This window comes from Macaca mulatta, chromosome 8, assembly GCF_049350105.2.
Source record: "Macaca mulatta isolate MMU2019108-1 chromosome 8, T2T-MMU8v2.0, whole genome shotgun sequence".
Classification (NCBI taxonomy): Eukaryota; Metazoa; Chordata; class Mammalia; order Primates; family Cercopithecidae; genus Macaca; species Macaca mulatta.
In genome coordinates, this window is record NC_133413.1 from 84892865 (window position 1) to 84909602 (window position 16738).

General features: G+C 43.1%; 1 protein-coding gene across 6 annotated transcripts in view; it reads right to left on the reverse strand.

Moving 5' to 3' along the window:
* JPH1 (junctophilin 1) overlaps positions 1-4437 on the reverse strand; it is an 80275-nt gene extending 75838 nt beyond the window's left edge. For all 6 annotated transcript variants that reach the window (XM_015145592.3, XM_015145591.3, XM_015145590.3 and 3 more), the window contains exon 1: positions 3809-4437. In XM_015145592.3, the coding sequence (XP_015001078.1) occupies positions 3809-4187 (379 nt within the window). In that variant the 5' untranslated portion in view covers positions 4188-4437. The remainder of the gene's footprint in view (positions 1-3808) is intronic.
* Positions 4438-16738: the final 12301 nt, after the last annotated feature.

Genomic DNA, 16738 nt, shown 5'->3' on the forward strand with positions numbered 1-16738 from the left:
AAAATGCTAGTGGTTTTATATAACTGTGTCAACAATGGCTGGTTATTTCATTGCATTTAAAAGTTAAAACCATAACGACTCCCAAGTCAACAGTTTTGACCAATTTCAAGACTACCTTCTCTTTTTGTTCATTCTGACGTAGGTGACATAGGCAATAGCAGATATACAATGAAATACTAAGTGGGTCTGGTACTCTAACTGTCATATTCTGGGTAGATGTGAAGTCTTAACCTGACATCTATGAACTTCTGAGGAGGTGGGTGGCCCATAGTTTTCTCCGAAAGATTAACCCAAGAGGATAAGATAGTCATGTAAAACATTTCAGGCTAAGAAGATTCCTACTGAATATCGGCCATCTCCAAATACCGCCATCTCAACAGGAATGGGAATGGAATTCTTAGGAAATTTTGACTTTGATTTTTCCTTTGCCTAGACGGGTAAAATTTAAATTCTAGAATGAAAGTTTCACAATCTGGCTTGAACATACTAAAATAAACCACCTTATTTTTAATATTTTGTTGGTTAAAAGAAAGCTGTAATCATATCCTCCTAACTTTTGTCTAGAGTGACAAGTTAATTTTGCTAGAACAATTTGCAGAGATGTTGTTTGATATCAATAAGTATCTACACTTTTAAAATACAACCATACCATCTTGGTAAATGTTTAACACTGATGGAAAATTAACAGCTAGTTTCCTTAAACTGTTATCTTCAAAAATACGACTAGTACAGTATTTAGAATTTCCAAAAAAGTATGGCTTGAAAATCCAAGCTGTTTAAGGCAACAGCAATAATTAGAAAGTTTAAGTCTCTGCTTAACTGTCAAACAGGGAAGGGGGGACAAGAGCATTGGCCACATTCCTCTCCCATTTTGTTAAATCACAGTATATGAAAGAATTCCTCCACCGAATTGCTAGAAACCAATTTACAGTCAAACTGTTAGCAGTTCATCTGAAATTTAAAATAGGTTTAGTTTAGTCAATGAACCTAGGAAAAAAAAGGGCCTATTTCTTTATGAAGCAGGTGGGTTCCAACTTCTCCCTGCTGCTCAAATAAAGTTCTAATTAGTTCCTCTTGATTCCTAAAATGTAGATGCATATTTCACAAGTATAAAAATTACTTTTACCAGTTTTAAACTGTGTTCATTTGGGAGCTAATTTTTAAGATTTAGTCGTTTTAACTACACAATCTTGTAGTGGAAGGCATCCAGTTTAGGAGTTTCAGTCAAATCTGCACTGCACTATGCCAAACTTCAGTTTATATGCTCTGAATGGGTATGTGCAAATATGCATCTAGTTAACAAAACATTATGTTTTCCCAGAAATTTTCAATAGTTTTACGGCAAGTGAAAAACAAAGTACAGATCAGAATTAGCACAAAAAATTCTGGGCACCTAGATTTGGATTTCATGAGTATGAGACTAACGTATTGTTGATATTCAGGGGGTTTCTATTTCAGCAACATACCATACACAAATCACTAATAAAATAAGTTATACTTCTCATATGAAATTACTGCTTCCTTCCTCCTCCAGTTTAATGTCACCACAAAAAAACACGGAATCAGATTTTCCCTGAATCTGATACAGGGTGTACAGGGATGGACATGTGGCGATGGGGAGAGTGGAGACAAAAACAAGCTAACTCCTTAGTGAGAACAGCAGAAAACAAGCTAATTTTTTTGTGATATTCCTATTTTGGCCAAAACCTTTGTATGAAATAAGTTATAGCAATACACTTGCTTTAGACTCCCCTTTTATGATTGAGGACTTTCTAATGAAATAAAGTTACATATGAGACAGCAGAAAATCCATTAGCACAGAGTAGACATTCAGCTGTGATTTTTAAGGTTTTTCTTCCTAACTGTAGCATATTAGATTTTTTTTGGTAGAAGAAGAAAACCACAGTACCACCTAGCATGATGCCAAGTTTTAAGTTTTTTTTGTTTTTTTAAGTTTATTTTAAAACTGAAGGCAGATTATTCATAAAATCATTCTGGAGACTTATTTGGGCTTCTACAACATGTACACAGACAACCTCTACTGTGCTATATATATTTTGATTACTAGGTATAATGAATACTCTAAACCAAGAGAGTGTGTTTAATGAATAGCATCTTTAAAAGAAGACTATTTCCAACTTTCCAAAACTGAAGAGAACCATCCCTGGCCTTCTTAAAAGATTATAAAACAATGCACACATTTAAAAAAATAAATTTTGCCTTCTACTTTTGAGCATGGAATTTAGTTATACAGTAGAGCTGGGGCCTCCAACAAAATCCAGTCACAAACTAATATATTTATAGCGCTGTCAACCAGGTACTTTATGCCCATTCAGAACATTTAAGGGTCCTAATTAACTATTGTGAAACTCGGTACTCAGCCCCACAGAAAAGTATTAGAGAACGTTTTTTTCTTTTAATCCATGAGAACCATACACTTAATTTATACTGTAGGATGAAAAGATGTCCTTTTTAGCAAGTTCTACCATTCTGCCATTTTGCATTTGAAACACGGCCCAAGTGTTCTGACTAAGTGAAGTGTACAAATTGTGTAAGCTTTTATATAAGCAATGGTATAAATGGGGTTGCAGTGGGCTGGAGAAACTTTTAATTACATCCCTTTAATATCCTCCAACTCTGAGCTGCTTAATTCCAAAAAGTGATGTCGCCTCCTACAACCCTTTTCAACTAAATATGATTATGTTTATGGGGAAATGCACTTTGCTAAAGCATAAGCTATCCATGAATATCTTTCTCAGCGTATTACACAAGGAGATTCATCAGGTTTTGACACCTGTTTCAGTAATGTATACTTTTCCTAATAAAAGAGGAACTTCTGTCCTGGTATATACACAATCCCTTTGGCAAATATTGTTAAATCTTAAAAGAAGGTGATCTTTGTTCACAGCCAGGCATACTGCTTAGGTCATACATAATGCAAATTTCTGTTTCAGTATTGCCATTCTCAGGAGTAAAGTAGCTGCTAACTTAGCAGCATAGGAACACACCTGCCAATTGTATTTTTTTCAACGTAGACTTCATGGCCCATTTCTAAAATATCTTGCTAGTAATTTGTCCAAGATCTCCAGGTCAGCAAAGACTGCTACTCTTTTAAGACCAATATTTTAAGGAATGGAATGAAAACTAGGAACTCTCACACTCTGAACTCCACCTGCATCAGGTGGCCTTTCTGCTCCCATAACTCGGACGTTTCCAAATGCACCCCCAAATAAGGTACAATTCCCCAACATCCTAGTTACGGGGTTCTGGCTTCTATCTTTAGGCTACTAGAGGACCAGGAGCGAAATACGATTCCACGTGAAACCAATCCGGGGAGCGGTCAGCGGACCTCCAGCCTCACTCGCTCAGGGTGTTCGCTCTAACTCCACGGGAGTGGCGATTTCAAACCCAGCCGGGAGAGGGAGGGATCAGGAACGTAATGTGACGGGCTCAAGTGACAGCGTCCTCTCTCCAGTCCAACCCTCCCGGGCGGCGCTCCCTCCCGGTGGCAGCGCAGCGCTGGCGCCGGCCAGGTACATTCACGCCTAGCTCCCCTGAGTGTGGACACACGGTCCGCTGGTCCGCTCCAAGAACGGGGTCAGATCCAGCCCTGGCGCCCCAGCCCTGGCGCCCCAGTCCGGCCCCAGCGCCGCCTCTGGGAAGGGCGGGCGCGGGCGGGAGGCGCCCCCAGGTGTTTTGGCGGGTTTCCGGACACGTGCGCCCGGCGTCCTCCTCACTTCCCCACAGCGAGGGCAGAGCCCACCGCACCAGCTCGCGGAGGAGCCGAGCCGCCCGCCACGCCGCTCACCTCCGTCCCCGTAGGTCTCCACGCCGTACCCGTCTTGCAGCCCGTTACTCCAGGTACCCTCGTAGCGAGCGGGGGTGCACAGGCTCTGCCGGACCCCGTAGCGCCCCTTGAAACCATGTGACCACTCCCCCCGGTACATCCACTTGCCCTTCGTCTCCACCCCCAGCCCGTGCCGCTTGCCCTGCGCCCAGTAGCCCTGGTAGGTATTGCCGCTGGGCCAGGTGTAGCCTCCGACAACCTCGAAGCCGTGCGACCAGGAGCCCGAGTACTCGCCCTGGCCTTTGGGCCCCGTGCAGATGCCATGCCCGTGCGCCTTGCCCTCCTCCCAGCCGCCGCAGTAGGTGCCGCCATCGTCGAAGTCGAACCTTCCGCCCGTCATTCGGGGGGCAGCCCCGGCGCGCTCCCCGCAGGGGCACGGACGCGGGCAGTGCTGGGCACGGCAGGGTGTAGCTCGGGGGTGGGGGCCCGGCGGGCGAGCTCACGACAGCGCCCTGGGCAGCTCGCGCCGCCGCTCGGCTCCAGTCCGACGCCGCCCCCGTCCTCCCTCCTCTTTTGCCGCCGCCACCGCCGCCTTCCTCCTCCTCCTCCTCCTTCGCCGCCGCCGCCCCGGCCAGCGCCGCGCGCGAGAGGACAGCCCAGGCTCCCGAGCGGACCTTCAGCTGCTCCCGCCCGCCCACGTGAGCCGGGCGCCGCCCCGCGCCCGCCCCTCGTCCCCTCCCCGGCCGCCGAGGCCCGGCCCCGCGGCGCTCCCGCCCCACCGGGCCCTGCCCCCAGCCCCGGGAGCCGCCACTTTCCCGGCGGGCGGGCGCGCGCGGGGACCGGCTGGCGCTCATGTGTTCTCGCAGTGGGATGCCGGTGGGAGGGCGAGTGTACCCGGGGACGCACGAGAATCCCTGCCTGGAGATGAAGGCGCGGCTGCCTGTGTGGGGGCTGCTCGCGGGCGCTGGAGCCTCCGGTTTTTGTGTTTGGGGTTTTTCAATGTGGTTAAGCTCCTGTGAGTGCAGCCACGTGTGTGTTGAGGGAAAACTCATTGTGTGCGTGTTTGTCTGCATGGGGTTTGTAGTTGCATTGTTTTCAGCGTTCCAACTTGTGTACTGTTGCATTTGTCATGCTCAGCTGTCATCGTGAATTGATATCTCCTAGATATATGTATGCATGTGATGTAAATCTGCGGCAGCCTAGATATAATTGTGCAGAGTGTTCTTTTACACCTACCCGTTTCAAAGCACACGTGTTTGCATTTATTTAATGAAGACACTGAGGGTGAGCAGTACAGTTTGAAAAAACACAGAATATATTGGTTAGTTTTTTATTAATAGTGGTGAAGAGGATTTTTTAATCGGCCTTTGAAGCGGTACAGGGTATTCCTTTTACATTAGAGCCTGCTCCCTCTCCTGTCTCGTTTATGCTTCTTAACAACCTTAGAGATTCTTGAGTTTGGAGCTGTGTGCCCAACAGGTAGACGGCTCGGTCTGTGTATATTGTATAAGTGTCTGGAATGCACACCTCTCCAGTGGTATCCACTGTTTGAGAAAGTAAACAAGTTTGCAAGGAGGAATATGGTAAGTAAAACACTGCTCTAAACTTGCAAAGAAACTGTGACCTACAAAACCAGGGACAGATGTCAGCTTATCTACTTTCTAGCTACAACACTGCTTTGTCGAATTCACTTTAGACAACTCTTCTAAACTTTTAAACCTCAATTTCACCATCTTCCGAATGGGAATGACAAGATTTGCTTTTCTTTCTATGTTAGGTAATAACTGAGTATATTGTGGCTTCAGTGCCAAACCAAAAATTAGAGATTTGGTAATAGGCAAGTTGAATCAGCATTGTCTCTGGTGAGAAAAAGCATTATTCTTCACTTCACCCTCAAAATACCCATGGGAGACACTTCTCCCGCGTTCACAGCCTAGGGTCTCAGGTTGGCCTCTCAAGGAAACTGATTTGAAGTGTATTCCTGTTATTTCTTAGACTGAGAGGCCTTTGGATGACTATGTGAGCATCAGAAGCTGCCAAAGGTTCTCTCACTAAGTATTTGATAATCAGATATAGATATAAGGACAGGTGTCAGGAAGACAGCCTGGGAAAAAGTAGACTAAACTGCACAGAAAAGGAACTCCAATTAACCTTGATTGCCTCTCTCTAAGGATGAAAGCTGACTTTTCCTGCTTATCTGGCTGAAAAACTGAAAGAAAAATCTCAGTTTATGCGGAACCAAATCACCAAAGAGAATTAGAAGCCCTCATCCATGGCACTGCCGGCAGAGTTGCCAGGAATAGTGCTTACCCTAGTGGCCTGAAATAATTATGCATCTCTCGAAGCATCTTGTCCTGGACTGGGGATTGATTTAGGCCGCTGGGAAGATGAGGGCCAGGGCTTTGCGGCTGAGCCATAATTCCACTTCCCTGTTAGGGGATACACCAGAATCAGGAGCTAATGTAGAAATATGTGTTCCCATATATTTTGAGGTTCTGTATAATATGAGAAAAGGTGTGGTTGGTCAAGTCAATATTTTGAATGGGGGAGTCTCTTTCTAAACTAAATTTCGTCACAGAGTAGTCTTTGTCCCTTAACCTCTTTTTGTTGTTGGACCCACCCGGTGTGTTAGCACCCATATATGTTCTTTAAGGGGATAAATTTGGGAAACCTTTATGTATTTATTTATTACTCTTTCTAATTAGTTGTCATGTAAATGAGGGATTTTCTGGAACATACAGCATGAAATAAGTTTCCGGCTTCTGTAATGGATATCTAGTCCATTTGTGGTGTGAGGTGCACATACATCTGGTTTGAATATGGAGATTTGGGGAGGAAAAAAGACATGGCCATTTATTGCTTACTTTTCCTGTGGCTATCCCTAATAGATGCCTTGCGAAGAACCTTAATTAAAATGAGACTTTACCACCAGGTATCTATGATTAAATTTTAACAAATCTTAATCCTAGCCTAGCTCTGATGTTGACTTTCTTTATGAAAGAAAGTTAGTATTTTTGGTAAATTACTAAACAATTTTTGGCAAATGACCATATAGGCCATGCTTCCATTTACCAGCTGCCATCACAATGGAATGTTTCCCCAGTCACGAAGACGTATGTGTTCATGTAAGTGTTCAGGGTCAATAGTAATGGTTGGAGAAGACTGGGAGAGAGAACTAGGAAGAGGAAGAGGTGCTGAGAGTGATGGGGTAGCAGATAGTAGACAGTGGAATAACGTTGCAGTTTAATAGTCAGGGTTAATGTCCTTATTTTCCCTCTCCCTCTGAACCTTTGCCCTGGATAAGGGGGAGTTGAATTTAGCTTTAAGAAGGGATTAGTAAGAAGAGAATGTGAATGTTGGTTTGACAGGTGGAGTGGGAGAGGCCATGAAAATCCAGGGGCCAGCAACTGCCCTAGCAGTTTGTTTTCCTCCATGTTGAAAACCTAGTTACTATATAGTTCCATTCTAAAAAATTTTATAACATATTGTAAGCTATTTTGAGTGTGACTATGACCAATTAACAACATATTAGTAAGGATGTTTTGCTGGGATTTAATGATGTCTTTTAAAAAATGAAGGTGCATTTAAAAATTTATTGGTGACTTCATTTTATTTACATATTAGATTAATTATTGGTTGGATGAGGTGACTCTTGCCTGTAATCCCAGCACTTTGGGAGGCTGAGGCAGGAGGATCATTTAAGCCCAAGAGTTTGAGACCAGCCTGGGCAAAATAGGAAGACCCCCATCTCTAAAAAAGAAAAAAAAAAAAAAAGAAAGAAAGAAAAAAGACTGATTATTGAGAGTTGTTAATAGAAACTTTACAAATGACTAAAAGCTAATCTGTATGTGTTTATTGTCTAAAGACCATGATTCAAAGTGTGTAGAAAAGCACATACAATTAAAATCACTTGATAGATAAGTCAAAAAGTATTAACATCTTGATTTATAAAATCAAATAATCAAAATTTGACTATTTGCAATATAGCATTCACAAACATTCAAGAAATTTGTCCATGATAAATATAAAAATTAAGAAATATGGTGAGAAACTTTGCAGGCAGCGTGAAATCAGAAGAGGAAGAGAATTCCAAGATTAATGGTCTTCAAATCTTTTATGGTAACTACTGTGTGACAGATACCATACTAAGCTTTTCTTTACAGGTATGAATTCACTTAAATATCATAATTGTAGATGATTTGTACTAGTCATACAACCATTTTACAGAAGGAGAAAATAAAGTTTAGCTTATTCATATGCCCAGAATTATTCAAGGTAGAAATGATTGAGGAAGGATTCAAACCCAGGTCTGTGTGACTTCAGAGGAGGTTCTTTATTCCTGTCCTTAATTGGAGAGAGGAAGAGAACACATTGAGAGCTTTCAAATGCTCAGCGGAGAACAAAAAGGTGTGGTAAAGATGACTTTTCTTTCTTATTTTTTTAGATTAGCTGCCTGGGTTAATGATAATGTTGCTGTCTAGATTTTTTTTTTTCTTTTTTTAAAGGAGGAAGGACAGTAAATTACGGGAGCTGGGGAAGATATATTTATTTAGGAGAGAATGGTCCAGAAGTATACCCCAGAGATGATCAATAGGCAATTAGATAGGAGAGGTCAAAAATTAAAAATAAGTGGATAAGTAAATAATGCCCATTTTTCTCCTACCTCTGACAGCCGTTGTTCAGTAACACCCCCTTTTGAGACTTACACTATTCACTCAGGCCTCGGACATAGCCTGGACCTTACTTTGATCCAGCAAGTAAGGTCTGGTAAGGCCAACTCTCTGGAATTTGAGAGTAAAGGTCCAGCTGAAAATTGTAAACTGGGATTTTATAATTCCACTCTGACAGCATTCCCTCATTGCCACTGTCACTGAATACACCATTGGTTCTCATCAAAGTCCTCCATGCTACATAGCACAACTTTTCCCAAGCAACTTCCAGATGTTTATCGCCATCCTGGAGCCCATCTCCATCCCAGCTTTCTCCTGCTGAGCAGAGGACACTGTCTTCTGTCTTACAGAGGAAGAAGGAGCTAGGAACACTTGCACCTTTCCTCTCTTCAAAAACTTTACATAGGTTCCCATTTTCTTCCTCTTCCCATTCACCTGCCTCCAAGAGGAAAAGATATCCTTTTTCCTCCCCAGGTTCTGGGTCAGTTCCTTCTCTCTCTCTCTCTTAAGATGGAGTCTCACTCTGTCCCCCAGGCTGGAGTGGAGTGGTGCGATCTTGGCTCACCATAACCTCCGCTGCCTCCTGGGTTCAAGCAATTCTCCTGCCTCAGTCTCCCAAGTAGCTGGAACTACAGGTGTGTGCCACCACACCTGGCTAATTTTTGTATTTTTAGTAGAGACGGGGTTTCACCATGTTGGCCAGGCTGGTCTCGAACTCCTGACCTCAAGCAATCCACACGTCTTGGCCTCCCAACCTTCTTTCTTTTAAATATGCTTTAATTTGTTCTCTTTCAGCCAAAAAACAAGCTCTCGTGTTTTCCGTATTAAAACAGTCCTAATTTGCTGGTCTGCCATCTCCTTAAGTCTTCTATGTCCATACTTGAAACTGCAGATCTTGAAAGAATGTATTCTGGTCTTTACGTCCCCGCCTCTGATTTATGTACTACTTGATTTGGATTCTGTTCTCACCGGTCTAGTGAAGCTTGTCTAGCCATTGGGGACCTTCTGTTTGACAGATATGATGGTATCTCTTCAGTTCCTATCCTGCTAGTGGCAACAGTGAATTTGATACTTGTGAGCACTCATCTCCTTGGCTTCTGTGATGCCCATATCTCATGCTTCTCCTCTCCATCTTTATCTCCCACCACTTCAGCTTTGTCATTCCCTGTGTGTTTTTCTTCTTCTTATCCCTTTCTAGTCTCCTTAACTTTAGGTTATCTGTTGTATTCCAACTATTAGCCTCATGGTAGCAGAATTTTGTATAGTTGCTGGGTACTTGTTGGCTTGTCTTGTATAACTAGGCAATCCTGCCCTAGAAGCCAAGAGTCTGATTTAGAAATAGTCTAATTCTGCTCTAAAAACACCAGCTGAGCCTATTTAACTCTCAAGGGCAATGCTTTGGTTTCTTCTCATGATGTGTCTCTTGTGGCCCTCTGCCTCCTCTTCCTAATGGGGAAAGCTCCACATAGACGTGGACACCATCCGTGTCCAATGATGAGACTCACAGAGGGTTTCAGGAAAGTTCTAACAATAAAAAAGGTAACCTCAGATGAAAGGGAGAATTGAAAGAGTGGTAACTTGAAGACAGAGTGGATTGCAGGTCTGTATTAGAGATGTAGTGCCTGAACCAAACCACAAAATATATATTTATATGTATGTATATGTGTGCTTATGTTTATTCATCATATATATGCATACATGATTACTATCAGGTTTGGAGACATAGAGAAGTAAGGCTCAGCCTTTGCACTTAAGGATATAAAATATTTCTAAAGAGACATGAGATGAAAAAGAAAAATAATAAACATACAAGGGCGATAACTACAAGTAGCCAATAAGTGCCAAGTATCATAAGAGTTAAGAGGACAGAGTGATTTAATGGACTGCTATGGTTGAAACAATTTTGGGTAGTCAGTGGCACGTTGTTCATGGATATAGTAAAGGCATACCCTTCCAGATATTTATAATGCAGTGATCTTCTTGAATTAAGAGGCACCCTACCAAGGGAAGGAATGAAGGGAAGGAAGGTTTACCACTCTTTCAAGTCTGTCTTTCAATCTGTGATTGTAAGAACAGAAGAGACTTCCTGAAAAAGAAGTCCCAGGAATCTGAGGAGACGTGGTGATGAGTTCATCTCTCATCCTACATTTAAAATCACAATGCTTTGTTCTGAAACTATGGCTGAAAGGCAACTCGGTATTTGAAATTGCACGACTTGGAGATAGCAAGGGAATATCAAAGCATTTTGAAGAGAGTCAGTATTGAGATGTTGTTAAAAGTTGTAAAAATTGATGAGATAACCTTTTCATAAAGCAGTTGCATAAAGAAAGGAGGTACACAATATTGTTGAAAGCAAAGGAGTAAGCTACTAAATGACTCATAGCTGAAGGAAAGAAAAAAGAAATCAATTATTAGGCAGTAAAAGAAATGTAAATTATAATCGAGGAGTGAATGGTTCCAAGAGTTTGGGAATGGGATTTGAAACAATAGGCAATGATAGAAGAGGCTTTCCTCTAACTGAATGACAAGGGGGGATGTGGTATCTTTGCCAACCGTTGCAGTACCAATCTGCATATCAGCTCAGCATGCACACCTCAAAGCCCTTGTAGGATTCTTCAGATACTGATTGCATTCCAAATAAAGCTTAAATTCCTCTTCCTTTCCTTCATCACACTCTAGCATTTTTGTCATCTCTTGCATTTTACATCATTTTCACGTGGCAAGCACTTTTTAAAGCTTACAGAGACATCAGAACACCCAAAGAGTGGCCGTGGAGGCTCACTGCTCAGATCTCCCTTCAAGAGAACCTACAGTTTGGAGGGTACTTGGCAAACAGACTCCAGCTGCCACAACTTCACATCTCCTATGGGTTTTGCATCAAGGCCACTGCCCCTGACAGCCCCTCCAAGTTAAGGGCAAATTGATGTGTCTTGCATCCTCTGCTGCAAAAAGGAAGCAGAACACCCAGTAGGCCTACTCTTTGGTTCTGGAAGCAACACATACACACTTAGACAGTACTTCAGCTTATGTGCTAGATGACACAGAGGGGAGGCCACTAGCTTTGAGAGGGCTCAGAGCAGGAAGGGGTTTTGCCAGAGGGCCAGGTTGTGATGCAAGCAGCCCTGCCTCTTGGGCCATATGATCAGGCAGGGCCTATGGTGTTGGAGGTATCAGTGGTGAGAAAAGATATATGAAGATTATGGCAAGCCCCTGTGGAAGAATCATAGTTGCAGGTCTATGGGGATCTAAAGCAAGGATCTATGTCATCTGCAACAGTCAGTCTCACATCTTTTTAGGAACAGTTTCTTTGAAAGTTACTTGGCCTTGGTAGTAAAGGTAGCCTGTTCATTCAGAATTTCCCATTATGAGCTGAGTCTTCTTGACTCTGACAAGACAAAGCTGGACAGACCCAGAAGCAGTCTATTGTGAGTTGGGACCGGGATCTCTAGGAGCAAGCTGAGTGGGACCAGAGGGCATGGAAAGCTGCAAGAACAGGTTGCCCTTTCTTAAGGGCTGAGTGGGACAGACCCTCATGTCCCCCACCAGGGTTCCACTGGTTCGCTCCTCTGAGCAGATTGGGGTTTCAAATAACCAGCTGAAGGGGGAGGAAAAACCTGTGTCTGGTTTATGGTTGCACGAGCTCAGTATGTAGATGAAGCTGAAAATGGATGGAGGCTGCATTATATCTATACTCAGGAGTGGTCTTGAACTTCTGTAGACAGGGAAAATCTTTCCAGTGGGCAGAACTGTGAATGTTGAACTAGTCATGTATTTTGTGTGGAAGGGAAAGTGGCCCCACGTGGGAATATTTATATAGATTTCTGAGCAGTGGCTAACAGCCTTGCCTGGTCAGGGGCTGGATGGAGAAGGACTGGAAGACTGAAAACATGGAGGTCTAGGCTAGAGACATGTGGATGAACATATGGGAATGGACACAAAGTGCAAGAGGCACTGAAAACCCAATTAGATGACAGGACTCAGCCAGTCAATGTCAGCCTTCCTCAACAGACATCCCAAATCTGAAGCAAGGGGCACATGAGCTTAGTAGACTCAGTGGCAGAAATAGAAGTTGCACCCGGGATCATAAGCAAGGACTGCTGCTTATTGAGGTCAGTTTAACTTCTCCTAACTTTGCAAGTCAAATCTGTTAGTAACAGAGAGTATTCCTTGTGAATATCAATCACCTACTTGGTGGTAAGTTGATTATATCAGACTCATTTCGGCCTAGAAGAGCCAGTGGTTCATCCTTACTAAGGATAGACGTTCTGGGTATGGATTTACCTTTCCTCCCCACAGAGCCTCAGCCTGTACCAGCACTGTCCAGGGGGCTTATAGAATACCTGATTCACAAGCATGGAATTTCACACATAAACTCCCACCAGGGAATCCACTTCACAGTGAAGGAGGTGCCAGAACAAGCCCTGATTGTGGGGTCCCCTGTATCTTAGACACTGTATTACTGCATACCTCTGTAACATTTGAGGGGCTAACCTCATAGAATAATGGAACGGTCTCCTAAAGGCGCAGCTATAATTCTAGTTTCTGGTAGTAATCTGCGAAGATGGAGTGGCACTTTTGGGGATTTGGTATATGCACGGAATCAGATTTTTCTATGGCATTATCTCTAATAGGGAGGACATATAACCTAGGAACTAAGAGTTAGAATCAGTAGTACCTCACTTACTATCATATTCAGTGTCTTTCCTATCCCTGCATCTCTGGGCTCTGCAGGGTCCCCAGAGGGGAAGCACTCTTGCCAGGGGACAAAGCAGAGCTGCAAACTATGGCTCCTGCCTGGTAGATCCAGGGATTGTGCCCAGGATCAGCAGGTAAGAAGAGGAATCACCAAATTGGCAGAAATGGTTGACTTTGATGAGCAGAAGGAGGCTTTTATATAATGGGGACAGAAAATACGTGCAGACCCAGGTGATCCATTTGGGTGCTTCCTGGGACTCTACGGATTCCTTGTAACCATGGATGCACTCATTTGGCAACCCTGGTATGAGGAATATATGACTTACAAAGGGTTCAGACCTTCCAGAAATGAAGGATTAGGTTACACCACTAGGTAAGCCACTAGAACCTGCTCATGTGATAGCTGATGGTGAGGAGAATGAAGTAAAGGAAAGGGAGAAGATGAGAACCATTTTCAACCGCAAGGCTGAGTTGAGAAACAGGGACTGCTGTTTGTCCCACTAACTTCCTTTATCAGAGCTTCCCATTGGGAAGAAAGTCCCCCAGGAACTGCCCCCAGATACATGTGAAGACAATCTCTGCAGTGCAATGGGAGATTGTGGTGGTCATAGATGTGCACCATTCAGAGCTTCCTTCAGGAGAACTTGCTGTGAGAGAAGAGGTTGGTGAACAGCCTGTACCTGCTGCACCTTTGAATTCCAATAGCATTCATGCTGAGGCCACACTCTGTCTAAGCTGTTTCCAGCCAATAACCAAGCACAGTGGGATTCCAAGAACTGGGTCATTCCTTCTCAACACAGACCTCCTCTTATGGGTGAGATATCCTGTGCTCCCCACTGAGCTGACTAAAACCTTTTAAGGGCTACACTGCAGTCTGAGCCTTTTCTACGCAATTCTTCCTTCCCTGCTTTGCTTTCACGGGTTTCCCACCTACTCCTGTTTCCTGTAGCCTTTATCCTGCATGTGTATTCCCCTGGTAGATCTCTGATATGTCTGAATCTATCCTGGAATCTGCTTCTTGGAGACCTTGAACTGATACACCCAGTGATCTTTAAAGAACACACAGATAACACACACATGCATACATATACGCTTACATTTACAGGTTGTTCTTGGTCAGAGAGAGATGGAAAGTCTAAATCAGAACTTACTAAAACTGGGTTTAAAATCAGATTTCCAGGTTCTTAAAAAAGAATGGGGAAGCTTTCTATGTACTGATATGGAAAAACCCCAAGATCTATTAGATAGAAAAGAAAGCAAGGTATTGAACAGTGTATGTAGTGTGCTATAGTTTGCTATATTTGTACATATGTAAAAACCTATAAAGATACAAATCAATGGGGTGAGAGTAGGAAAGCTTCACTGAAGAACAATTTGAAACTTGAAATTATAGTACTTATTACTAATTAAATTGAAATGTCAGTCTTCAGCATCTTAGCATTTTATTATTTTAGTTATTTGAAAATTCCATTCTGTATATGTAACTGGATAGAACCACCATTTGGTAGATGATGCAATAGCCTGTGTAAAGCAATAAATAGACTTGATAAATTTTGGGACCCTCCAAAACTTACCATCTGAAATGGAAAAAGACTGCCTGGGTAATCCAGATGGTATGAGTGATTTCCAACTCACCAACTGATTGAATAATTCATAGACTGTTTGCCTGTCTGTGACAGAAGTGGGCATTTAGAAACCTCCAGCTGTGTCAGTCCTGCCATTTTGGTTGTTCTGAAAGTTTTGCTATTTCTAGAAAGAAGTATACACCATCATTTCCTTCAATGTAACAGCCTATGCTAAATCATGCCTCGTTTCCATACTAAATGTTCCTTTAGGGCTGATAATTTCATCAAAGCAAAGGTAAGAATCATTGGGTGAGCATTTTCAAAAGATGCTTGTGTAGGTTCTGCTCTCCTCTAGCAAAATGTCAGAGTGGCCCCATCTCATACATTCTGAGAGCTTTCCTAGCAATCCTAGTGTACTTATCTGATGGAGAATCATTATCGTAGGGCAATTTCCAAAACTCCCCTGCTGACAGTCACCAAGGGGAACTTATTAAATACAAATGCTCTTTGACATACTATGGGATTATATCCTGATAAACCCATTAAACCCATCATAAGTTGAAAATATTGTAAGGTAAAAGTGTACTTAATACACCTAACCTACTGAATATCATAGCTGAGCCTCGCCTACTTAAAAGGGCTCAGAACACTTACATTAGCCTACAGTTGGACAAAACCATCTAACACAAAAGCCTATTTTATAATAATAAAGTGTTGAATATCTCATGTAATTTATTGAATACTGTACTGAAAGTGAAAACCAGAATGACTGTATTGGTACTTGAAGTATGGTTTCTATTGAATGCATATTGCTTTCACACCATTGTAAAGTCAAAAAAATCCTCAGTTGGGGACTGTCTGTGTACACATGCCCAGGTGTCCAATGCCAAGCCCATGGAATCAGAATTCATCTGATGAATTCAATATCAGAATTCTTTTTTTTTTTTTTTTTGAGACGGAGTCTCGCTCTGTCGCCCAGGCTGGAGTACAGTGGTACGATCTTGGCTCCCTGCAAGCTCCGCCTCCCTGGGTTCACGCTATTCTCCTGCCTCACCTTCCTGAGTAGCTGGGACTACAGGCGCCTGCCACCATGCCCGGCTAATTTTTTGTATTTTTAATAGAGACGAGGTTTCACCCTGTTAGCCAGAATGGTCTCAGTCTTCTGACCTTGTGATCCACCTGCCTCAGCCTCCCAAAGTGCTGGGATTACAGGTGTGAGCCACGGTGCCCGGCCTATCTTAGATTCGTTAAGCTAGTCAAATAAGTTCAAAGTTGTCTGAAAATAGTGATCCCAACATGACTTTACTTTTTTTTTGCATGAATTATCTCTCAAAGTGCTTTCATAGTTATAAACAATATCCTTCTCCTTGTAATTTTAAAAGCAAAATTCAAAAGTACTATGTAAGAACATGTCTTCTAAGGATAAGTATACAATGGATAGTTGATATTTACAAAACAAAACTAGCCATTATGAGGTGGCCTTGAAACCAGGACCTTAACAAAACTCTGATAACTAGGCCAAACCAGTGGGTGGACTTGTAAGTTATCTTCTCTTGTCCAGCATCTGGAGACTGAACTAGGAGGTGCTGTGTCTAGGCACCAGCACCATGGGAAGTCTGTCTCTTTTATCCACCTTGGAGAAGCAGTGGGCTCAGTATCCAGGCTAAGTAAGCCCCCAAAGAGCTCTGTTCTTAGGCCATGACACAGCAAGGTACTCCCTGCCCCAGCCCTTGTGGTTTCCAGCCACTTTAGAATGGCTGGAACCCTTGATTGAGCTGCGAGTTTCACATGGCCCTGGACTAGCTGGACATTGTGGCAACTGGGCACACTGGCCTGTCCCTGCTTCTGAGTATCAGCATCTGGATTAGCTGGATTTCCTGTCCACCACTCCTGGTGGTTAAGAGCAATGTTGAGACAGGAGGGGTGTAGGGTTGAACATACAGGAAGAGAGTATGTCCAAGTGATCCTGGGACCACCTCTTTCAGACTTTTTTTCAAGATGCTTTTTATTGTTGGATGAAA